This window comes from Schistocerca nitens, chromosome 7 (genome assembly GCF_023898315.1).
Source record: "Schistocerca nitens isolate TAMUIC-IGC-003100 chromosome 7, iqSchNite1.1, whole genome shotgun sequence".
NCBI classification, from domain to species: Eukaryota; Metazoa; Arthropoda; class Insecta; order Orthoptera; family Acrididae; genus Schistocerca; species Schistocerca nitens.
In genome coordinates, this window is record NC_064620.1 from 357,244,611 (window position 1) to 357,271,099 (window position 26,489).

Sequence of the window (26,489 nt, forward strand, 5' to 3'; positions counted from 1 at the left end):
CTTTCTGTAAATATATTATTTGCAACAGAAATGACAATTACTTCGAATAATATTTATTTTCTTGAAAAAGTAATTTCAAAATTAAACTAAAAGTATTTAACGTAACTTATAATTAAAGTAACATAATAAAACGAGACATTTAAATTTTAATGAGATGAGTGGTTACACAGACATATTTAATATTAGGCTTTATGCATGACAGTTGAATTCTGAAGGTAGATTCTGCATCAAGTATGTTGTGGTATTTAGTTTTTCTCAATATATGAGCTGAGAACCCAGTTTTGCACATACAGGTATTCACAAATGTCAAAAATTATTACACAGCTTTTTGCAAGAATTGAGGATTTTCATCTTTTAATCTGCACAAAAATTCCGTTAACAGCAAAAGTTTACAATTTTATTCCAGTGCTGAATCATAAGTCAGTTCAATAAAAGTTCATATTTTTCTGCAATAAAAGTTCGCATTTTTCTGCTGACATGACTGGACGTCATGCATTCATTGTAAATGGCTTTGTAATCCAAAATTCATTATGGTATTTAATCTGCTATACATCTGGAAAATATTGTTTAAAAGCTGCATTCAAAACTTTCAGGTCTTCTTAAAGGCACTGATTATTGTTGATTTTTTTAAGTTACTTTCTTTAATGTTATTAAAAATGGCATTTAAGTTATGTGGAACCCGTGAACAATCTCCACGGAACCCTATGGTTCTGCAGAACACAGTTTAGGAAACATTTCTTTAGAGCATACTCAGCAAATGAATACTGCGCATCCCCAAAACAGACAGTTCTCCTATTATCCACTCATACACTTCAACGGTTTAGTGTTGTTATTCCCGTATATTACGCTGTTCAGTGAACAGTCTTGGTACACAACATATGTGGTCCAGAAAGACTCTTTAATTATGCAACACAGTAAGCATAGTTTTGAAACTTACTGCCACAGTAAAACTGTTTGCCAGACCACAACTTGAACCCAAAACCGTGCCTTTCACAGGCTGTGATCTTACTGACTGATTTATGCAGGTAAGAGCCACAACCTGTCCTCACAGCTATACTTCTGCCAGTACATCATCTCCTACATTCTAAACTTCACAGAAGCCCTCCTGCATACTTGGTGGGATTAGAACCCCTGGGACAAAGGACAGAAGTACTGGCAGAAGTGAAACTTTGAGAAAGCACTATGAGGTATGCCTGGAGAGCACAGTCAGATCCACATGTTTATCTGCCTTTTTATATTTTAGGATTTGCCATTTGTGGGGCTCAAGTAAGATATACAGCAGGGATGACTAAAGAAGTAGGAACCTTGGGGCAGAGAAAATAGTTGACAAATGTCATATGGCTTGGGAAGGGCATTACAGAGGTTGAGATGTCTACAGAAGGTGAAAATAAAGAGTGGGCGCTGTGGAAAGGATGTCAGAGGAAGATAATCTTATTTTAAAGTTTGTCTTGAAAGTCATAGACTTGGCAGAGTGATCTATTGAAGCATTCAAAGCCTAGCTGGAAAGCATACAAGGCCTAGCAGGTACCGGGCAATAAATCAGGTGCTTCTGCTTTTTTGGAATTGGAAATGGTATTTATTGATCGTTGACAGAAGAAGACTACACGATATATTTGTTTGCGGACAAGATTTATGGGATAGTTGTGGGAGATGAAGAGGTTGTTGCTACAGGTGTTTGTTGCTATAGGTGTTGAGAGATTAGGATTGGAGCACATATGGAAAGCTAGTTGAAACCTGAATTTGATAGCTTTGAGACTTTTAGGGAAAATTTAACTGTATATCGAAAGAATAGACAAATGGCAAATGGAGGTAGCATATTTGTTGCAGTAGACAAGAAATCAAATCCACACCAAGATAGAAATTGAAGGTGCATGTGAGATTGTTTGAGCAAGACTCAGTATCAGGGGTGAGCATAAAATGATAACTGGATCCTTCTATCACCCAACAGACTCATCTCCTGATGTAACTGAAAACTTTAGAGAAACCTCAGTTCGCTAGTACATAAGTTTCTCAATCATACTGTAATCATCAGTATAGACTTGAATCATGCAACACTCAATTGGGAAAATTACAGTTTTGTTAGTGGTGGGTGTGATAAGGCATCCTGTGGAACATTACTAAATGGCTTCTCTGAAAACTACCTAGGACAGATAGAAACACCACTCATGATGGAAATATATTGGACCTAAGGGCAACAAATGGACTGACATGTTTGAAGATGTCTACATTGAAACTGGTATCAAGGACCATGTCGTGGTTGTGGCAACAATGATTACCAAACTACAAAGGACAGCTAAAACAAGCAGGAAGATACATATTTTCAGTAAACTAAACGAAAAATCAGTAGTGTCATATCTCAACTTGAAACTTTCAGCACAGGGTAGGAGCAAGTACAGGAACTATGGCTCAAGTTTAAAAGAACAACTGACCATGCACTGCATAGATATTTACCCAATAAAACAATTAATAATGGGAAGGAACCTCCATGGCATACAGTCACTGTAAAGAAACTTCTAAAGAAATAAAGCATAGAGCTACAGATAGAGAGATGCTGAATGAAACACATTTAGCTGTCAAGAGAGTAATGCATGAAGCCTTTAATTACTACTGCAGCAAAATATCATCAAATGATTTTTCAAAAAACCCAAAGAAATTCTGGTCGCATGTAAAGGCTGATAGTGATGCCAAAGTTAGTGTCCAGTCCCTAACAAATGAGATAGGAACTGAAACTGAGGGTAGCAAAGCAAAAGCTGAAATGATTAAATCCATTTTCAAATGTTCCTTTACAAAGGAAAATCCAGGACAGGTGCCCCAGTTTAATTCTTGTACCCCTAAAAAGATGACCAAAATAAGTATTAGTGTCAGTGGTATCGAGATACAACTGAAATCGTTAAAATGGAACAAAGCTCCAGAGCCCAATGACATCCCTATCAGACTATATACTGAATTTGTAGCCGAGTTAGCCCCTCTTCTAACTGTAACCTACTGTAGATCCCTCACATTGGGATCATGAGGGTAAGATTAGAATAATTACAGCAAGTACAGAAGTATTTAGACAGTCATTCTTCCTGCACTTCATACATGAATGGAATGGGAAGAAACCCTAACAACTGGTAAAATGGGACACACCCTCTGCCATGCACTTCACGGTGTTTACAGAGTGTAGATGTAGAAATGTTTGCCACTGACACCTAAGAATCTGCTCCAATAGTGTCAAAATATGTTTCAGACAATTCAAGATAAATAATATGTGACAATATCTGTCTCCACAATATGTGTAGCATACATGTTTTAATATCTATCTGAATAATATGTGTAGCATATAGCAATCTCTGTACTCCAACAAATGGAATTTCTGGCACATCTAGGGACTTTGGTTCAAATGGCTCTGAGCACTATGGGACTTAACATCGGAGATCATCAGTCCCCTAGAACTTAGAACTACTTAAACCTAACTAACCTAAGGACATCACACACATCCATGCCCGAGGCAGGATTCGAACCTGCGAACGTAGCAGTCGCGTGGTTCCGGACTGAAGCGCCTAGAACCGCTCGGCCACCACGGCCGGCTCTAGGGACTTTCATTTGTTTCCAAAATTGAAAGAATACCAGGGAGAAAGACTTTTCCAAATGAAGATGGAGTTCAAGAAGGTATGATAAAGTGGTTGGTCACAAAACATATGTACATGGTGGTGATTATGTGCAAAGCTAACTAAATGAATGTGCTAAATATATACATAAAATTGATATAAACAAATTGCACTCCAGGAATATTTTAAGTTCCTTATTATTCAACTTTCTTAGTAATTCTATAATCCTTCAAAATGCAATTTACACATTATTGTGGCAGACTAAGTACAGTAACTTTTACTGACTGCTGCATTAGACATCAAAATGACATTATTTTTTCACATAGTCTATGTCTATGTAAACAAGTCAATGTAAACAATGGTTGGGATGCCCTGCCACTAGTTGAATTTCTCGATGATAGAAATCTGCTCCTTAGTCACCCACAGAGCCATTTGAGAACCAATGTGTGAAAATCAGCATCACTGTAAAATCACTTTCCCTCCAAATCTTCTTTCAGCTTGCCAAAAAGATTGAAATCACATGGTGCAAGATATGGACTGTATGGCAGATCAGCATCACCCACATCTATGCGGCCTTCGTCAGAGAGTTGTCAACATTATACTTCAGCTGGATGCTACACTGCATTTCGTCTACATACAGCCAGAATTTCACAGTGATTTTTTGTGAATTTAGATATTTTATACACAAGAATCATACTGTCCCACGTATCTCAACTATGGAATATATTTCCAGTTGTCATGTCACTCTTGTTGCATAATGGTCTTAGCACGGAACGACATGTGTGACTTACTTTTTGCAGTCCCTAGGTAGTACTTGAGTTTGCACTCCATTCTAAGATCCATCTCTTAAACAATCTTCGAATGATGGGCTGCTTGTGCAGATCCCCTGGCTCTGCATTGTAGAGAACTCCCCACTTACTAAATTTTCTGACACCAACTAGTCAGGACAGAGGCTAACGGATACAGTGTCTAAGTGCTAGGCTACAGATCTAAAGTTCTGGGTGCTGATCTGGAGTCAGTGCAAGAATTTTTATCCATCACACATCACTTCTTTCGCCTCTGGAGTAAGTCACCTCAAAGGTCAGAGGAGGACAAAGGCATGCCACCTCCAACAGGGCCATGCTTACTAAAGCATTGTGGTGTCCAAACTAACCTTCAAGATGATTAAGGCTTTAACTTTTCTTTTATTTCAATGGATTTTTAAACAGTCTTCCACTAAAAAAATTAGGAGATTTGTTAGTACTCATTTTCATATTCAACAGATATTAGCACCTAAGAAGAGACAGATAAACAGAGTAGACTTACAAAAACTTGGACTATGTGTAAAATGGAGGAGAAGTGTATGAAACAGAATGGTGTGGAGAGCCCTAGACATACATAAAGAGGTCCTGTGGACATATCACACAGAGAAGAAGAAGAAGCTTTACTTACACTTGATGCTTTCAACAACTTGTCCATCACTTCTCATGCATTCATGCTCTCAAAATAGTTATAAACTGTCAATAATAATAAATTCTGGTGTCATGAAAAGTATTAAGGGGATTGTATACTAGCTGTTAATACCATTGCAGCCACAATGAGGAGGAGTAATGAGGTATTTCCTACACAAAGAGAATCCAAAACAAACACAATACCAATATTTTTCTGCATAAAAGGTTACTTCAACAATAAGCTCACAAATACTACCATACTGCTTTTCTGAAGTTGTTTTAGTGACTTTTATTTTAGTTAGGGAATCACAATATGTCATAAAAAATTAAGGCTTTAAGAAGCTGGCACTAGCAATATTTTACAAGGAAAACTTAAATTAATTCAGACAATCCTTTATTTTTTATCTTAAATAATGCTGTAATATAGGTAACTCAGATCAGATAAGGATCTACTGTTCCAGGACAAGCCTCACCTTGGAGCAGTCACGCTGACTGACAGAATTTTTTGGCTGTTCGAGGCGTACAAGAAGTGGGTATATCTGTGACGTAGTGGTGGACAAAGTGCAGAAGTCAAGTGCTACAGCGAGAGGGTCTGGCTGGGCCTGCAGCTGTGCCATACCCTCTGTCTGCACGCCAGGTCGGGGATCATGGCTGACGTAATGTACTCCGTCTCCTCCATTTTCTGATATGGTGCAGCTCTCCAGCAATACTTGACCACCACTGCCCGATGTCACATTTGCAAACAAACCATAACCTGGGGAAGAGAAGATGATAAGAACGGTATTCAAACTGTGTTCTCAGATGTTTAGCCAGCAACATTTCTGTTAGAAATACACTGATAAGCGAAATGAAAAGGAGCCAAAATATTTTGTACATAGCAAAAGCGGAATATTTACACCCACAAGTGCAAATACACAAATACATACACTGTTGTTAAAGAGACGTATGTTGTGCAACAGTAAATTTGACATCACGAGTACTAAAGAGAAACTTAAGAATATAATTTTCATGAGTTCACAAGACATAATGAATTACAAGGCAATGCTTTTTATTTCAATGAAAGTGTTCTCAATCTGGCCAACAACAAATATCCAGCTACATACGCCATGTCACCTTTCCACATTTACACAAGACAACCAGATAACAGCTGTTTATCTACTGACAGACAATGAAATCAAAATAATTTTTTTGAATAAATTTCCGGTCATCAATTTTCCTTTTTTATTTTTACATGTAAATAATTTTGTGACAGTTGTTTTACTTGATCCAAGACAAATATTTTTATTTTTCATGGAGACATTATGAAACTTCCTAGGTAAATTGCAAAAGAACAGACTTTTTGTATCTGTTCTTTGTCATCATATGACTACTTAAACACCAATCAACCCAATGTAATCAGTCAGATTTCCCAAGCTTCGCAAATGCACAATGAATTCTCTGGATCACAGCCTTACAGAAGTGTTGGCATTATCCTAGAAAAGGACTGAAGGCGTTCAGGTTCCTGGTTCACAAGAAATAAAGTAACAACACTAAGAAATTTAAAGGCATTGAAGATAGGATAGTTCTTCTGAAATTAATTCTAGACAATACAGCTGACTCAATAATATTTCAAGATTATTTATGTGTATCAAGACATGAGGACGATGAAGCAGAACATTCCTATAGCCAACTGGATTCAACTGTCAACAAGAAAGACAATGTGGACTATAGTAATGGGTGACGTTAATACAAAACTAAGGTACAGATCAAGACAAACAAAAAAATGTAGATGCATATGGCTGCAGGACAAGAAATGACTGAGAACAAAGATTACCAGAATCTATCAGTTATGAACATCTACTATAAGAAATGAACAGATAGAAAATGGACCTGGAGATTTCCAGACAGGTACATGAACTATGAAACAGATTATATCCTAACCACAAATATCAAAATATGAAGAAATCAAGAAACAATAAATCAGTTTCAACTTAGTGCAGTTAGTAATGAAATCCTTTTGACAAAATTATTGCAAAAAGAGCAAAAATGTTCAGAAGACCTAAAAAATTATGTGCCTGCTTGAGACTACCAGAAAAATGATGAAAAAGAGAAATATTAAGAGAAAGAGATTACCATTACAAACTACCACCCTACCAGTCTGTTCTCAAAAAAATATAAGTTATTTATCTACATAATACAGTACAATTTGAAGATGAAAACCAGTGAGCAGAATAAGCATGACTCATTAAAGATTTCTCAATAAATTATTAACTTCAAAATGAACAAAAAAAACTCAGAAATAAAATGAATATAGCGTAACATTATAGCCTTCACTGAGTATGCAAAAAGTTCTGATCCTCTGTTTCATAAAACCATTGTTGAAAACTTTAAACAACATGGTATACTTATTAACTACAGTAATGTAATAATACAGGGTGTATCAAAACAAGCTGCAAACTCTGAAAATTCATAAGAGCTTATTCATTTGATTTGCAGACTTTGTCTGAAGGAAAACTGATCAAGTTTTGTCTCATGTGGTACACTAGTACAGAATGCGCCCTGCCAGTGCTAGTTGTAGCTGCACCAAAGATGGTTGTCCTTACTGGTCCCAACGATTCTCGCTGTGTGTTCTGGTTTGGAGAGTGTACTTAGGTATATTGGAAAACTTTTTCATCCTCCAGACTGACGTTCATGACAAAAACGCAGCACACAGTTTATACAAGATGGCAAACCACACACTAACTCTCCGATGTCCAGTGTTTCCTAAATGTCCATTTCCCAACTAAATGGATCGGCGAAGGTGTGCCAGTTGTATCTCCCCCCCCCCCCCCCCCCTCTGCCACATTCATTGGACCTGACACCTCCGGACTTCTTCTTTTGGAGATTCATCAAAGATACTATCTATGTTCCACCCTTACTGGCTTCTCTACCAGAGCTCAGACTAGAATCTGCCTCACAACTGAACAGGTCATGCCTGGTATGCTGTGGCAAGTTTGTCAAGAAGTTGCCTTCACATGGAATGTGTGCTGCATAACCAATGGAAGTCAAATGGAACCTGTTTAGGTATAAGGTAAAAACCTTGATGTGTTTTGTTATAAAATTATACCACTATCCTGTCTGTAAGTTAAATGAATAAATCAATATGAGTTTTCAGAGTTGTAAAGTCCTTTTTGATACACCCAATATATGACAATGAGAACAATACAGTCCTAATTTAAAAGGAAGAAATAGGTGAGCAATTTAACATTTGAATATGACTCAAGAAAGGAGATCCAATTTCACCAAAATTTACAGCAACTTTAGAACATGCCTACAGAAAACTACACTGGGAGAAGACAGGAATCATAATTGCTTGAAAGAAATTAAACCTGTGACTTGTAGAGGGCACAGAGCTCTTCACAGATAGCCAAAGTGATCTGCAGAATATGCTAGCAAGCCTGAGTATTCATCAAAAACAGAAAGCATGACTGATAACCTTCAAAACTGCTGATACAGGTAAATATCATTCACCCTGATTACAGAAAGTATATATCCTTGGAAAAGTTGAACAAGCAACAATCAGCAAGTGGAAATTGATATCTGCACTAAGAATAATAAGTACTGAAGCTTGAGGTTTCTTGTAGTGGGTGACCTATCAGTAAACATGAAAAGAAAAAATTTGAATTCATGTATCACCTCCACCATCTATCAGTTCCTAGCCTCCAATATATAAACAGGAAACATAATCAAACTGACAGAGGGAACTGGAACTAAGTATGTTAACTACAACACAAAGAGATGAAGCCAGAAATAAAGACTTAAGAAATGTAGGACATGTAAAAGACGCACTGACTCAAGCAAAAACATTAAAACCAAAATGGATCGGAAATGTCATGAAAAGATCTGATGAGAGATGGAGCAAATCATTGACAGAATGGTTGCCCCTGGAAAAAAAGGCACCAGGGGAAGACAGTGAAGAAGATGGCAATATCGAGCTGGGATCTTGTCCAACAACTGTGAGAGACAGATACCAATGGAAAAAGTTGGGAGAGTGTTTTGCTGAACAGTGAGAAGCTAACAGCTGACAAAAACAAGCAGAACAAATGTAAGATTCAGGGCCAGGTCTGCTACAGAAAAGAGTCATAAATGAGAAAGAGAGAGAGAGAGAGAGAGAGGGAGACTGCAAGAAGGGAAGAGGAGCAGAGAGGGGTGCAGATAGAGAAGGAGAGCAAAAGACAGAGTAGAGAGATTGAAAGACAGAGGAATAGAACAAACATCAATGCTGTGCATAGGAAGAAACTTCAATATGTACAGTACAATGAAGGATTACTGCAAAAACATTAACAAAATACAGTATCAGCTAGATGATTCTAGCTATGCGGATCACATAACTCACTGGATAAGAAAGTGCTCAGTCACAACACATTCCCCTTAATTTTGTATCATTACAGGATAAATGTGATTAAGATTCATAATTCCATCCCATACTCTGTGTTCTGAGTTTGAAACATTAGCAAAGGCACCTTACAGAATTGTTGCAAGAGGATCTTAGGCATTGCTTGGGATGCTGTTGCTCAAACTATGAAGTATTTCAACACAGTATGTACTTGCTTATCATATGCATATGATGATGTCGACTGTTGTGGAAGACAAGCAAAGAACACTTATTGCCAAGGTGAAATACTGAGTGTACAGGTGACAAGCAATAGTCCTCACCACTGACACATGGGTAAAACTGTACTCTGCCAAATGTGAAGACATTGCCCATTCAGTAGCTTATTTTTGCTGCCTTCCAACAGAATGTGGTATCATCAAGATGCTGTACCTTAAGTCTTCTGTTTGACACCATGGTCTTCTGTATTTAATTTTCCCCTGACAGCCATCACTACCACCAGAAACTGACAAACAGTTATTCTAAAAAATATGTTTCAGGCTCTACAACATTAACAGTATCACTATGACCTTAAGTGGCATATCTCATAAAATTGTTCTACTATTTTCTAGCATAGGAGTAAGATCAATCCCTAACCTGTCACAGTTCACATTTCGAGTTATAAGTGTGGCTTTGCAGAAAATACTGGACTAGTTATTTTTCCAAGCACAAGTTGTGGCTCACCTTTGTTACCATGGAGTGTGCAGTTGTTGAGCTGCAGAGGAGCTTCCAAGCTTGTAGCATTGATACCATCACGGGCTGAATAGAGAACAGCAACAGATGTCATATGTGGAGGGACACCATTCACAAAGAATGCTGCACCACTAGGGCCCGCACCAGCATACCTAAATAGGGAATACAGCATTTTCATATACATATAAGCTGGTGAACTCTAATAGCTAAGCTTATGTTATAAAATTCATTTTTGCAATCATGTGTTACAATAACCATTGCCATAAAATTTAAAATGCACTAAATGGATTTTTCTGTCTAGCACCCAACAGTTCTATCCGTCCTCAAATCTGTCTCCTCTTTGTTGCTATGTTCTATCAGCCATCAAGTGTTTTGTCTTCCTGTAGCCATTTCAAAAGGAGAGAGTTTGTAAGGAATGTAACTGCCGAGTATTATGTTATCTGTTTTTGAAATCATACCTACTGTATACAGAGTATTTAATTACATATACCGCATAAACAAAACAATGATCTTATTTATTTTAAGCAATTACTTTTTGCAAATCGTAGTTGTTAGTAATTCCCCCCTCCCCCCCCCCCCCCTCCCCAGGAAGAACTTTTCCACACTTAATATTGCTTGAAATCATGAAGCATTTCATAATTTCCACTTTTAAATCATAACCTGAAATCATAATGTTAATTCCATGTACGTCAAGTCCAATGGGCAAAGTGAAAATTAGATTACGATATTGACTTTTGGAATACAAATATAGATAGCAACCCTTTGTATTTTAAAAACTGGAAATATATACTAAGAAAATGAAAAACTGTCCCAAGAGAAAGATGCTTTAAATAATCACACAAGGAAGATCTCAGTTATTAATCTCATAAACAATGATAAACCAAAAATTCACTGGGTATTCAACTGGTTGGGAGACTTAGAGCAAAATGCTCCTGATCTGTGAGTTGGAGGTTCCCGGTTTAACTCTTGTACTTAGCAATATTTTTCAATTATTTAAGTGAGTGTTAACCACCTAACACTTAAAATTTAATTAAAAATAAGCAATTGCATTTCTCTCTGAACTCCATGTTCTCTAAAAGTTGTGAATATACACATCGCTTACACAATTTGTTATTTTTTTGTGTTGGTATGTGAAAACTGATCCTAAGCTGAATTTTCCAGACCACATCTTCACAAAAATGATTGTCTGGAACTACATTATTTATATACAGGCTGTTGGAACTGTGAAGAAATGAAATATGTCAAGCAGTTGTACTCTACAATCAATTATAATTTCATGTTTTGCTGTTATTACCTCCTGTCTTACACCACTCATTAGGGCATCCCAAAAGAATACCGACAACGATTAGTATGTTATGTAAGAGGCAAACTGATCGGTTTTCAAGAAGGACACAATGTCCCAAAATGTACAGCTTAGGCACTGGAGGGCGTAAAAGTCTGACGTCAACAAACCCAGCATGAGTAGTAGCTCACTGCGCTGTCTACATTACAAACAGACTTCAAGACTCCTACGTTAATGTACAGCCCAGATCATTGGTACTGAGGCTCACATACAGTTGCAGTTGTCTTTGAATTATTTCATTCATTCCCTGGACTCAAGCTATAAGGTCCTCTGCTGAAATTACATGTGTGTCATACGCCATATTCTTCACACTAACCCATACAAAACAGTCAGGAGGTATCAGATCAGGTGACTGTGCTGGCAATGGGACTGGTCCACACTTACCAATCCAACAACTGGGATATACTGCTGAGATGATTCCACACATCGACATCAAAGTGTGCCAGAGCTCCTTCGTGTTGCAGCCACATGTCCATCCAAACATTTTGTGACACTACATCCAACAGGATATGCAAAACATCTCTAATAAATGTGAGGTGGATCAGTCCTGTTAGTCTGGCAGTAGATATTGTCCAATGATGTGGTCACCAATTATCCCAACACAGATGTTAATACTGTCCCTGTGTTGGTGATTTTGATTCACCTGCACACGCAGATTTTCACCCAGTCAAACATGCATGCTGTGCAAGTTCAATACACTATCTTTAGTAAACATGCATTCATACATCAGTGCAAACTGTACTCATCATGGCTAGTCCTCCTCCTGTAACACCTGGACTTTCTGCAGATGGCATGGATGGACAACACACCACACCACACTTCTACCCATGTGCAGCACCTGTGTCACCAGCTGAGTGGTGGTGGCTGGGTCCTCTCTGAACACTGTCAGCACACCCACCTCCAACTGTAGTGTTTGAGCCAAGCTTGGATTACCCACATCACATTTTGGCACCTACCACAGGATAAACAGTAGACTGGGGATACTATTCACAAGTACCAAGCACAAAGTGCTACTACTTTACTGTACAATGTACATACCTCAGGCAACATACGTACAACTTTCTTGATTCTCTGAGGCGTCTCACACGACTGCAAACATGGAATTATGTGGGGTACATCTGTTTGGAAATTGTTCTGCATAAAATCTCGCAGCAGCTCTCCCGCTACAATCTGCTTTGGCACTTGCAAGCACAAAGTCAGTCATTTCCGCAGCTGTGTACTGGTACATGTCGCACTGCAGTTAACAACATTACTGCTCTGACAGCCCACACAAGATCAGCAGTAAGATGCACACAATGGTTGTGGAGGAATGCAGCACGTGAGCAGGAATGTCATTAGGCTCAAGTCAGATGGCTAAAGGGTTGCATACCTATTGTATTCAGACACCAAAACGAATCGGAAGAAACCATCACAACTACACAACTATTTGTTCTCAGACTTTGACACTTCCAGTGCCCAAACCATACATTTCCAGGTATGGGTTCCTTCTTGAAAACCTATCACTTTGCCATACTAAGCACTTTTTACACCCTGTTTATGCTTTAACTAAAGGAAGTGTGCCAGACTGTTATCCATCTTGCTTCACAGCTGTCACAGTGCAGCCTCCCTATTGAATTCCATCTCTTTGATGCAAACCTATTATTTGGACATGTTTCTTCCTTCACCATAAACTAAACATGAGAAAGAAGTGGAACACTTGTTATGCCAACAGACATGTATATTTGTGGAACAAGTTTCAAAATACCATTCAGCCATCAAGATTTAGAATGCGTACGATCCCTAAATACTTTTAGCGCAATTCTTCTTCAACAAACCAACTGCAGGTTCCTCCCTCCCTGTCCATCTTACTTAATGTTCCATCTCCAATGAGATCATTGTCAACAAAATATGCAACTCTAACATTTTAGCTGTTTTCCCTTACAGGGTATGTTATTACTGATTTGTGTTTTTGTATTTATTTTTTGTGTGGTTTGCTGGATCAGTGGATAAATGTCAGACTACAAGTCCAAACATTTATCCTCAGTCAGTCCCAGGATTTTTTTTCTATCACTTGCTACTTGTTTCACTCTCCAATTTGACATATATAAAAAAAGAAGGGGAGTTTCAAGCTGCACAGGGATCTACATCTACATCTACTCCCTGCAAACCACCAAGAAATTACTCTATAATTGGCTACATAATTTGGTACAAAGGTCGGAAGAAGGCAAGTTATACCACCTTGAATTGGGCCACACATAGTAAAACATGAGACATCGATTGTTCAGTTATGGAGATGGACTAGTACTCATTTCCTATACAAAATATCCAAATACAGTTAAGAAAACACGGATGACAAGGAGAAAATCATCAATTTTATCGAAAACTAATACTAAGACTTGAGTAATGTGAATTGATACTTGGAAGAAAGCATTTTGTACCTTAAGTGCCTTTTCACTATTAATAATTACCTGAGTCCTCTTCTCAGCAGACAAGCTGATAAAGGAGTTAAGATATTTTCACAGTGAAGTTACATTTTCTTAACGGCATTTCTCTTTTGTCGCAAATTATTCATCAACAAATGATCATGGACATGATGTGAGCATTGATAACTGCACTGAAGAATTTATACAATAAGAAGATGTTACCTTAAGAACTACACATTACATTCAGATTTTACTTTAAAAAGAATGCATTAGGTTTAGGATACCATGCTAGCCGGATTTTTCTACCTCACAAACAAAGTTGTTGATTATTGTGTTTTGTAGGTACTTCTCAAAGGAATTGTATGGTTGATCTCTTACTGCCACAGTTAGTTTATTATGCAAGTATACCTAAAACTATTTTCAGACTTACTCAATCAAGTATATTCTAAATCATATTATTTATGTTCCTTGATCTGTAATTGTGGATAGAACATCTGTATGTTAAAGTCTCTAGCTGCTTTTTCATTGTGTGAAGACAGGCTTTTAAAACAGAAGGGAGATACAGTTAATATTTTCAATCTTTGAAATGTGTGTCCAGAGTGATTCCCCATCCATCAAAGCCCATGGATCAGCAATTAATTTTAAGATTTAGAAAGTTTTACACTAATGTACTTTTTAGAGGTGTTGTAGAGTAAACTTTTACAGAGAATTAACAATCAGTGGCTTTACTTCACTGATGAAGATGAACAAATTACTTACAGAATGATATACTAATTTGGTGGAAATGGCTCCTAGAAGTTGGTGGAGTATAGAATTTGCAGGTGCTGACAACAAATATTCTAAAGTAGTTGAAAGGAATGTTTTCAGATGAAGTGGAAAGAAAAGAAGATGTTCCTCCTTCTTTATTCTGTGCAAACAAGTAGAAATGCAAAGTTTCATAGAATGATATCATCCCAATACAGTAGTAGCAAGCCACCGCAAAATAATTATGAATGATTTGCCACGTGTCACTTTAGAAATAATTTCAATCACAAAAAATGTAGGAGAAGAAGAAAAAGTTGGGCTACTTTTAAGTGAAACATCAGCTCAGTTGTGCCAAGAGGCAGTAAAATGGTAAAGAAGCCCCTTCCAAACAATAGTTCACTTCACCTCCACCTTCCACTCCCAATAAAATGCACGCCATCACCATCATTATCAATGCCTTTCACTTAGAAATGGTGATGACTGTCCTACATTGTTGGTTACAAATGCAATCTCTGTTGAGTAGAGAGGACAACTGTTGAAGCAAAATCTCTTCTACAATATTGGCAATTTGCTGGTTGTCCTGCTAAAGTCACGGCAAAAATACCTGAATTTAACCTGCTTTTCTTGGTGTGATTATATTTCTTATTGGATTAAATAGTTTCCACAGACTTCACATTAACAACCTACACACATAATACTGCTGTAAAATTGTAGATAATAAATAGTATTATAGTAGGACCTTGACAATCCAGCATGCTCGGGGTCCTGTCAGTTACAGAGTATCAAATATGCCGTGATCATGGGAATGGATGTTTGTGTGTCTTTGTGATTGTCTGTGTGAATTTGTGTACTACTGCTACAAAAAGAGCTAGTACTTGAAAGCTTGTGTGAATGCTGTATTCTGTTGTGTGTTTCTGTGGTCCATACATTGATCTGCTATACATGAGTGGCTGTCTCTCCCTTATTTTCCGGTTTGGAAAACCATCTATAAAAAGGAATATAAGCAAAATCTAAAGTTTTAATGTACAAAAGCAAGTAACGGTTATTTGTTAAAGACAACAGGAGACATTACAGTATAAAAAAATCAAAAGGATGTATTACTTTTCTGTAAAAACAAAACTGAATGCTGTACTACTGTATTACATCAGTTTAAGGATCAAAGTTTTAGAAAAGTTCAATATACATAAATAATTTTTTGTACAACAGTTCCACAATAAAATAAGCATCACTGACTTGGAAAGATCAGGGTGTGAAATATGTTGGATCGGTATCATCACTGATGGTTTAGCTGAAATTTTCTTTTTCAGGAAGCCTCCAGAAATGCTAACTTGTTTCTTAGATTCAATTCTTTTTTGACAAAAATTATTTTGTGTGATGGGTACTCTCAATAAATTTCAAAAAACCGTTTAAGGCTTCTGAAGCCTCAGCCCAAGAGATGTGAACTGTAGGCGTTTCTTCTTCATCACTCTCAGTTTATGATGCCTCCTGTGGGTTACAAACACTTTGTAGTATCACATCATCAGTCAGTTCTTCAACAGCTAAAGTTGTGTCAATGTCGATCCATTCATCAACTTCTTCTGCTGAAAATGCACTTTGTTCCTTAGTGTATGCAGAATTTATCACTCTTGTAATTACATAGCAATCATTTGTTGACTCATCACCATTTACACTGTTTCTGATCTCAGCTTCTTTGACTAGTTTAGGCCACAGTTTTCTCCAGACCCTGTGCAATATTGTATTTTTCACATAAATCAAAGTAACTGTACCCATGAAAACACAGTCTTCAATCTTAAAACTGCTGAATATTGATACAGTACAATGTCTTTAATAAAAACTGTTCAGTACTGATGCAAATATAAGTACTACATATTTAGATCTAGTGAATGAAGAATCGTTGATACTAGCTCAAAGCTAACGATACAACTGCCGTATCTTGTAGAGAATATTTTTACTCAGTGAGACATAAATTTGTTACCAATGAAGCACAAAACCAAATGGTTCCAATGTTCTCGAAGATGTCCTTCTATACTGGCAACAAAACTGAGCTAAAAATACGGAAAAGTTTCTGAAATGTGTCAGACTATCAGGTCTGCTGGATTATTGGGTGCCAGACAATCATGGTCTTATTGTAATTCACTTTATAACAATTCTTAGTGGAAAATCAGGCTCTCTCTACAAGCATTTCAATTTACAAATGATCTTCAAAAGCAAATAAAGTGCATAAACTGAGATTTGGCGACACCTGTTTAACCCCATCACCCACAAAATTCATCACACAATACATTTATGCATACAAACCTGATATCAACATATGACAGCTGTGATGACGATCGCATTACATATAATGTATTCTCTTGGGTGAGTACTCTTGAGGCAAGGGCATATTCAAAGTGCAGCCCTTCCCAATGTTGTGTTACTACAGCTGGGTCAAGCACTGGTGAACAGCTTATTGCTAGGTCCGGATGAAAATCTGAAAATAATGTCAAACTGATATTATCAATCTATCAAGCCATGAATGAAGTCAAGTGAAATTGTAGATTTACATACTAAAAAATCTCGTAGTGCATATCTTCCTTCGATTAAAATAAAGTGACTTTTCTTGTTACTGCCTTCTGAGAACTCTTAGGAACATTTATGAACCACTAGGACTCTTCATAAACGTATAAGCTAAAGCAGTAATGAATGTGAGAATAAATATTACATTTTTAACTATGGAAAAGTTCACTGAGACATTTGCAACAGATTGCAAGCCATTACTATACGACTGTTTCAATACTTTTACAAAGCTGGTTTTTGATATTTGTGTACATACCGAGTCACACATGAACCCTAAAGTGATAAATGGCAATATTAATCAAATTACAGGGGCTTTCAATATCGTTAATAATTTCACATTTGGTGCATTAACATATTCTGAAACTCAAGAAACATAAACTGTTAGGAACAACATCTTTTTATAGTTTGTGCACTCATTTGTTGACTTAACATTGGTGCTTCTTCACAACAGAATAAAACACAGATAGGCTACTTGAATCAATAAATTAACAAGCCTTCTAAATCAGTATCACAAAGGTAATCAACATTACAGTGCAACAATACTGTTTACTGCAAGTCTTTTGTGACAGAGTCCTTGCATAAAAAGTTCTTGATTTACCTGCCGCACCAAACTCAGATAAAATCCCAAGTTTCCAATGATTGCCACCATCTTCATTGTCAGGAGCTAGTCTGTCTATTGTAAAACTGGCAAGGCTCTCACTTTTCTGCCCAGAGTATGGCATATGATTGGCAGGATTATTTCATGATGATTACATGAAAATGGCACATACTGGGGAGGGGGAGGGGGGGGGGTTCCTTCTACGTCCATAGATTTTGTCTGAATTTTTTATCCAGCATTATCTGCAGCACCATCCCTCGCATACAGGCATACAGTGGTAAACTGCGAGAAGTCTTCCTCTATGCTCTTTCTTTATCAACTGCATACTTCCGTGCTTGCTAAGTGCATAGCCAGTGTCTCTATTGAAGTTGTTGATGTAGACTAATTTCAGCTGCTTCCCTCATCATAGGGTTTCTTTTGTTTTCTGGGTGGCCAGAAGACATGCTGGATTCGTTACAGATTTAAGGCTCTACCAATCTTACTAGTTGTTGCACTGAACAATGGAAATCGTGCTGCTGAGAAAATAATTATTGCAGTCTACAATTAAGTAATGTGAACAGATCACACACTTCAACAGAATGAATTAAAACATACAGAGATTCATTCTCTCTTAAAAGCTCCAACACACTACATGAGGCACCACATAATGCCAAAAAAAGTTAGTGACTTGGTTCCAATCAGAAGAAAAAGCATCAATGGTCATCCATTTCTGTGGACAAATCAATTTCCATATTGTACACATTTGGCCATATATATTAGTCTTGGCACACTGTGGCACAGTCTCCACGCAGGAAGGAATGAATGTGGAAAAGCCTGACGCAAGTTAAAGCTTTTACTCAGTCAATGCAGCAGGTCTAGGTAGCACAACAGATAGTACACTGCCTGCAAAAGTCAGGTATCCCTATTCTAGTCTCAGGCCAGTGCAGAGTATCAACCTGACACATATAATCAGCATAAAGATTGTTTCAAACAAGAGTAAAAGGATTACAATCAGTAACAACCCAGGGTCCAATGAGAAATCACAATGCATGTTGCATTTATTCTCTTGGAGATGCTAGTCCCATATCATCATGTCAGAGATTCCATTGGTGTTCTAAAGGAGTAGAGAATTGTTTGTGGAAAGCTGAAGGTTTGAATCAGTCCCTAAGGTGTAGCTGGGTTGTGCAGTTCGAAGCACACAGTCTACAAAAAGTAAACATCGGCTATGAGCCCAGTCTGGAATGCAATTTTGAGCTATCTTATCTAAAACAGACATACAGAAATAAATGTGGCTGCATACTAGTATAAAAATTATTAATTAAAAGCAGCAAATAACCAGAATGAAATTTTAATGGTTTGTTTAAATGTCATCATAATCATTTTAATTTCGAAAAGTACATCTTCAGATGGCTATTCCATGTTCTTCACTTTCTTTCCTTCTCTCTCTCTCTCTCTTTTATCTCATTGATATTTACCAGCATAAGTTCTATAATTCCTGGTTACTAGGGTCATTCTGTTCAAAGGCATTAATACCACTTCTAAAGTGCCACATTGGTAGCAAGTCCTAAATTAATTTCACTAGTACGCAACTCACCACATGTTCCAGCACCAATGCGCCGCTGAGCCCAGCCCGCACAGTCTTGCAGCTGTGTCTCAGTGCCTGCACACATAGGCTGCTCGAGTAACATCCTCGGTCTAGGACCCAGCAGCCAGCTCGGCTCTGCTTCCATCCATCTCCACCAAGCACCTCCATCACTAAATCCCAGTTGTCGACATGCAACTGATACATCTGCCGCTGTCCAGCTAATTAGAAAACAGACGGTCATTTTAATTATATCTCAAATCAAAAGATGAGTTGCATATGAAAAGTGAGAGACCACACACCTACATGTGTCATCTGAAGCCTCTGCTTTAAACATTACACAAATAGAATTTTTAGAATCATCAGTAAACTTTTCCAGGTATGTAGTCAAGTTATCATGTAATTATGTTGATCAATATTTTGGCCACTACTGCAAATGGCTTTCATAAAGGTTAATGTGCCAGTGCCATTACACCTTACGCAGGTGAGGCAGCTAGGACAAGCCATCCCAAATATATCAAGAATTAGTAAATATATTCAACTGTAGTAGACAATGTGGCAATTTTTTTTCTATTTTTGATGTTATATTGGAAAGAGTCTTCAAACTGGACTTAAGTGGCATAATGTGAGTGGAACTTGATCAAACAGTAACACGATAACAGCACCACAACCTGTCAACCAGAGAAGAGGCAAATGCAAGAGAGCACATAACTCAGATTCAGTTTGTGTGTTCACTTGTATGTCTGACACGCTTCAGTCTTTATTCTGTGACCTGCAAGTGAAACTATCCACACTTTCACACTGTGTATAAGAGGCACAATGAAAAAGACTGTTACACATTTAGCTTTCAGCCAAAGCAATCTTCAGAAAAGGAAACACACACATTCATTCACACAAGCAAGTGCAACTCATGACCACATAACTACTGTTTCCCGCAGCTCAGACCAGTCCGATTTGTAGTGCCTCGAGAATTTCGGGGTAAATTCTAGAGACACTCAGTCTTCCACCATCTCAAACACTCAATATTTTGAGTTCGAGTGTGGGAGGGTGGAGATGTGTGCAGGATGGACGTGTATTGGGAGAATACTGCAATTGTGGTGGTCGATCAGCGCAGACAAGTGTTTGCAGCTTGCGACATAGAAGCTGTATGTGACGTACAAGGAGCAAGCAAGCGTTATTCTTTGACGGTGTAATGATTGTAATTGTTATGAACAAATTAAACATTGTTTAACTAGGACTCTTAATTTGGGTGTTAGACTTGCTAGAAGCAAGAACTGTCTTTGAATTTCTGGTGATTATTAAACTCACTGCATTGTTTAGCAGAGTTGGAGTCTGCATAAACAGCAAAAAGGGTGAAAGTTGATGAATACCCGACAAAAGAAGAAGTAAGGAAAATCTCAACAGTTTAGACTAAGAAGAGTTATGATGAGATCTATTCGACAACGAGGATCCAGTGTGGAGAGTAAGCAGCCCTCAAACACATCGCGGGGGCATGGACGCAGTAACCAGCAACCGAGGCCAATGGCACCACCTGCTGCTCACTGGCGCTGACTACAAATCTCTTTACCGACACTGACGCTGAAACTAACCTTCGACGCTGCCGGCACCCATGCTGTTCACCAGTGCCGATTCCACACCTGCTCACCGACACAGCCTAAGACTCTACACCAGGTGAGCGAAAGACAATAATTATTTGAATGTAAAGTTAAGGACACTGTTCAATAATAGACTTTTAGTATAATTTTTACACTCACAGGTGAATTTTTTTAACCCTTTAACTGCTCTGGGCGTGTTAACGCACGCGTCCAGAGCAGTTAAAGAGTTAATGATCACGAGATCTAAAAGTATAAAGAATATGAATAAAGAACTGCAACTAGCAGAACCATCCACAGCTATTAAAGTGACTAGGGAAATGCCAGACTGGTCTGAAATAGTGAATTTAATTAAAGCTCAGTGGCCAGGTTCAGCAGCTGTAAACACTCAAATTACTACTTCAAGTGAAAATCTAGAAGGTCAGAGTTTACAATTAAATTCTAGATTAGATGCACAAAGTAAAGAATTTACTGCTCAAAATACTTCTATAAGAAAGGAACTAAATGCTACTTTAAGTAAAAATCTAGAAGCACAGGTTGAGCTTTTAAATGCTAAGTTCAATGCCTTAAATGATAAAGTGGAGAGTTTTCAATTAGATTTAAAGAATGAATTAAGTAATTCCTTGACTATCCATGTAAACCAACTGTTCACTGACTTTAGTCATATACAGAATAACCAATTTCAGAACTTAGCTAAAAAACTAGAATTTGATATTGAAGATAATTGTAATAATGTAGAAACTGAATTTAGCGAAAAGTTAGGATCATTTCCAAGTGTATGCAATGTCACATTCGATGCTTCAAAGCAAAGGTTGCACACCTTATAAGAGAGTTTGGACAAACAGGATAAATTAATACTTATGGTACAATTGCAAATTGCAGGCATGAGCATTCGAGCAGATGACATGGAACAAAATGTTAAAGAGAAACTAGCCACTTCAGACATAGTAAATATAAGTAATATTGAGGAACAGGTAGAGGAAATAATCGATCGAAAAGTTGCCGTGAGGACAATCTCCGGAAACGTTTTGACTGTTGCTTTCTTCTAACTTAATGATAGTAGCAATGTTATAGACGACTCGTGTGAAGAATTCAAACTTGTCCATGACAGAGTAGAAAATAGAATAACTTTACCTGATGTTGTGTTACCTAGTAAAGTGGTAATTGTTTTGATGTCGAGAGGCTTTCACACAAAATTTAACGAGAAGTATTTGTCCGTAAGTAATCGAGTGAGGTTAATGTCAGATCAATGGGACGCGGGCGGAGTCACGTCTGTCTCCCAGGGACGTTAACGTTCTGTGTTAACGGGTGGAGTGACGACAGTCAGATCCCTAGTTGTTTTCGGTATTTCTTCTGTGCTATTTTTTCCTGCACTGAATTCCCTTCAAATCTTAAACTATTCTGTAATCTATTATTGAATTCTTAAACTATCCTATAATTTTAGCATGTAGAAAACCGGATATGATGGTAAAGTAGAAAACTTAAGAGAATCACAGATGAACAGTAATCTATAGACATGAAATGAAACGAATAAAATATTATTTGAGTGAAAGGTATAATATGATGATACTATTTAAAATGTGTGATGTCTAGACGACATAAACTGAACGGAGTATTAAAATTATAAACAGCCGACCAGTTGCAATGGATGAAGAATTCTTTACCTAGGTTTCGACAAATATAAATTTGTCTTCTTCAGAAGGTGGCAATTTTACATTAGTAAGGACTAATGTACCATCGCCATTTTTACAAATGTCGGCATAGATCCATTTGTCAAAAATGAAATATAGCCCTAGAATTAGGGTTTGTCACGTAAATATAAATTAGTACATGGATCTTGCAGAGCTCACAACCGACTGAGTCGAAACCTAGGTAAAGAATTCTTTATCCATTGCAACTGGTCGGCTGTTTATAATTTTATTACGTGGAACCGTTGCTGTTGTGCAGCCATGTTTAAAATACCGAACAGAGTATTTTACATGTGTATAAAATATAGTGTAAATTGATTAACTGAACACCTATTTGATTGTATTGTATAATTTTCTATTTTTATAGAACATTTTACACCTTTTATGAGATGTGATGTAAAGGGGAGGGTTTTTATTAGTTTTGGAAGGGGTGGGTAGTGTAAGTACAAACATGGCTAACACAGAACACACACCACACCTTCCACACAACCCTCGCAAACAAGTGTGACTGATTCTTCACCATTTGCCCTTCCATAGGGGTTGCTAAGATTTTCTTCGGGGACTTCACAGTTGAAGATGAGAATGTCCGTTCTGTAGGAGATGTTTAACACCATACCTCCTCCAGATTCTCACTCAAGTACCGGCGAAGTAGGGATCCTGGGGAAGGGGGGCGGGAAGGGTTTCCTGTCTCTGGGGCTATCTTCTTTCTCTTCTTTGATCTTAGCAACCAATTCTACTTTTTCCTTTCTTACTTCTTATCGGACTACCGGTCTATCTTTCCCTCTTTACATATTCATATACTTCTATCGCTGAAGCCTTCTTATTTTCCGTGGTTTCCAATAACCTTCAACTTATTTCATATAAGTAGGCCGACGAATCAGGATACACACACACACTTACGCATACACACAACCAAACATGAAGACGCAAACAATGAAAGTACACATAAAAATGATGTAAGAACAGTCTAGTGTTGTAAGGGGAAAGAATGTGCACATAGAGAAATATGCACACTTGGCTGTTTATTGTGACAGTTCTACATCGCCTAGTTATATGAGAAAACTATCAAGTAAATATTTATTAATATGTATATATAGGAAATATATGTATAAGAGCAATGACGATTCCGTATCGCATATGTACATAAGGATATAAAAACTATGATAATTTCACATCAGGGATACATAAGAAGGATGTGTGAGTAAATACATACGAAGGAAGTGTGAGTAGTTAAGGATTGCATAAGTCTAGGAGGAACTTATGAGTATAAGCCAGGGAGGAACTAATTGTGATAATTACTCAGGAACGTCAGTCAAACATTTGTTCTGACTATTTGTAGGATAGTGGGCCAAGTATAACATAAGTGAAGGTATGATATATCATATAATATATATGTGGTGTATATTGGAAGTGTAGGAGTGGGAGCATAATGGAGGACTCTAGGGGATTAAATGAAGTATTAAGAAGTGAGTGTTAGGTGTGAAACTGATTTAGTTTCCAGGCAGTATTTAATTATAGTGTAGATAAAGATGTATATTAGGGAAATGAACCATGAGGCCTACTCAGGAAGGATAAGGAGGGCGCACCCAGCATGTATTGGATATAAAAGGGCAGGTAGGATGGCCTAAGAAAGGCTGACCTATACAGTGCGGACAGGGGCACCAAGAAAGGGATTGACCCGTACCATAGGAAAATAGGAATTAAAAAGGGGCGTACCTGCCAAAACAGGAGGGAGTGCACTCATAGGATCAACCCGTATGTAAGGTATAGGTACTGTTCCTAGAAGGGAAAGGACAGTATCGTGACAAAAGTCACAAAATTTTGTAGAGATTATGCTGGTAAGTTTGGATTCTCTATTCCGCTAGCATTGTTATGTTTGATGTTTATGAGTGTCAGAAAGAACACTTCCATTTTCCCAGAATTCCTCCAGACTATAAGCTACAGTAGATAACGAAACTAATACGTACTAAAGAAAAAACCGTACAGAGAAGTAGAGTAAAGAATGACATAATTAAGTGTCTTTGACACCTGGAGTTTGTGACTGGAAATCAAGAATGTTGTCCACACGATTCCTAGATACAAAAGTACTAACTCCAATAGTAGGTGAAATGCTCAGATAGTTATTATCAAAATGAAGAAAGAAGAGCTAGATATTAAGCACACAATTACTAGAAGAAATATAATTAATACTGATTAAAATGTGAATTAGCGTTATGGGAAATATTAATGTACATAATAAATATGTATAAAATATTGCATGTTCGAGCTAGGGGCTGGGATATGTAGTGCTTCGAGAATTTCGGGGTAAATTCTAGGGACACTCAGTCTTCCACCGTATCGAACGCTCAATATTTTAAGTATGAGTGTGGGAGAGTGGAGATGTGTCTACCATGCCACCGGTTTTTGTGTGTGCAGGATGGACGTGAATTGGGAGAATACTGCAATCGAGGCGGTCGATCAGCACTGACAAGTGTTTGCCGCTCACGACATAGAAGCTGTATGTGACGTACAAGGAGCAAGCATGTGTTATTCTTTGACGGTTTAATGACTGTAATTGTTATGAACAAATGAAATATGATTTGACTAGGACTCTTAATTTGGGTGTTAGACTTGCTAGACGCAAGAACTGTCTTTGAATTTCTAGGTATTATTAAACTCACCACATAGTAAATATACTTAATTGTATCTGATGATTAAAGACGCAATTGACTTGCAAGAATTTGTATACTTATGTGAGACTTGTGGAAATGGAAATATACTAGAACTGAAACAAAAGTATTAAGAGAGTACCTAATTATTTCAACAGCCGAGAGAGAAAGAGAGAGCGAGCGAGAGAGTTCTTTTTTAATCCCTCTAACCAGCATTATTTCTTTGGAGAAGTTGTGGAGATCGACGCAGCCATGTATCCAGAGAAGAGGATCGGCTGAATATTTCAAGCAAGTCAATTGTAATAAGAGAAAAGGAAGGTGCGCAATCCAGTTTTGCACCGCTTCTCTTGTCACCATTCATTAGAGATTGCCGGAGACTGCATTATTTATCAATGCAACATTTTAGCAGCATTACACACAATCTATGCATTATGACATGGCAGCTTGAATGTGTGAGTGAAATCAGTCAAAAAAGTGTTTTACAGATACTACAGTCCAATGCATTTCACATTTTCCACATTTCACTCAATCAACAGCTTCATGGCAACTACTTTCAAAATCAATTATAGATACTTTAGTCCCATCAATTAAACATGGAGCCTGACTACTTGCTTATGGGCCAAGATTGTGTTCTCTCAGCCAGCATCGATTTTCCGCTGACCATTACTGCATACTGCAAAGATTGATTTGTCAAAAAATGAAAACTCCAGGTTGGAATATCAACAATATAAGGAAAAGGATAGACTGCTACTCACCTTGAAGATGACATGCTGGGTTGCAGACAGGCACAATGAAAAGATTGCTACACATTTAGCTTTCAATGAAAGTCTTCTTCAGAAAAGGAAACACACACACATTCACTCACACAAGCAAGCACGCCTAACGCACACACAAATGCAGTCTCCGGCACTCGGACTGGTCTGAGCTGCCGGAAACGGTAGCCGTGTGGTCATGAGGAGTGCTTGATTGTGTGAATGAATGTGTGTGTATATATATATATATATATATATATATATATATATGTGTGTGTGTGTGTGTGTGTGTGTGTGTGTGTCTGTGTGTGTGTGTGTGTGTGTTTCCTTTTCTGAAGAAGGCTTTGGCTGAAAGCTAAATGTGTAACAGTCTTTTTTATTGTGCCTGTCTGCAACTCATTGTGTCATCTTTATGGTGAGTATCAGTCTATCCTTTTCCTTATACTGTAAAGAATGATTTGTCAATGATTTGAAAATGATATTTCATCTGTGACAGAATCTTG

At 37.6% G+C, this 26,489-nt stretch overlaps 1 protein-coding gene across 1 annotated transcript in view; it reads right to left on the reverse strand.

Moving 5' to 3' along the window:
- The window catches only part of LOC126195620 (protein bark beetle), a 197,229-nt gene that overhangs the window by 165,805 nt on the left and 4,935 nt on the right, over positions 1 to 26,489 (reverse strand). The window contains exons 3-6 of the mRNA XM_049934246.1: positions 19,319 to 19,527; positions 16,890 to 17,061; positions 10,095 to 10,255; positions 5,494 to 5,774 (exon numbers count right to left, since the gene is read on the reverse strand). Coding sequence (XP_049790203.1) covers positions 5,494 to 5,774; positions 10,095 to 10,255; positions 16,890 to 17,061; positions 19,319 to 19,527 — 823 coding nt within the window. The remainder of the gene's footprint in view (positions 1 to 5,493; positions 5,775 to 10,094; positions 10,256 to 16,889; positions 17,062 to 19,318; positions 19,528 to 26,489) is intronic.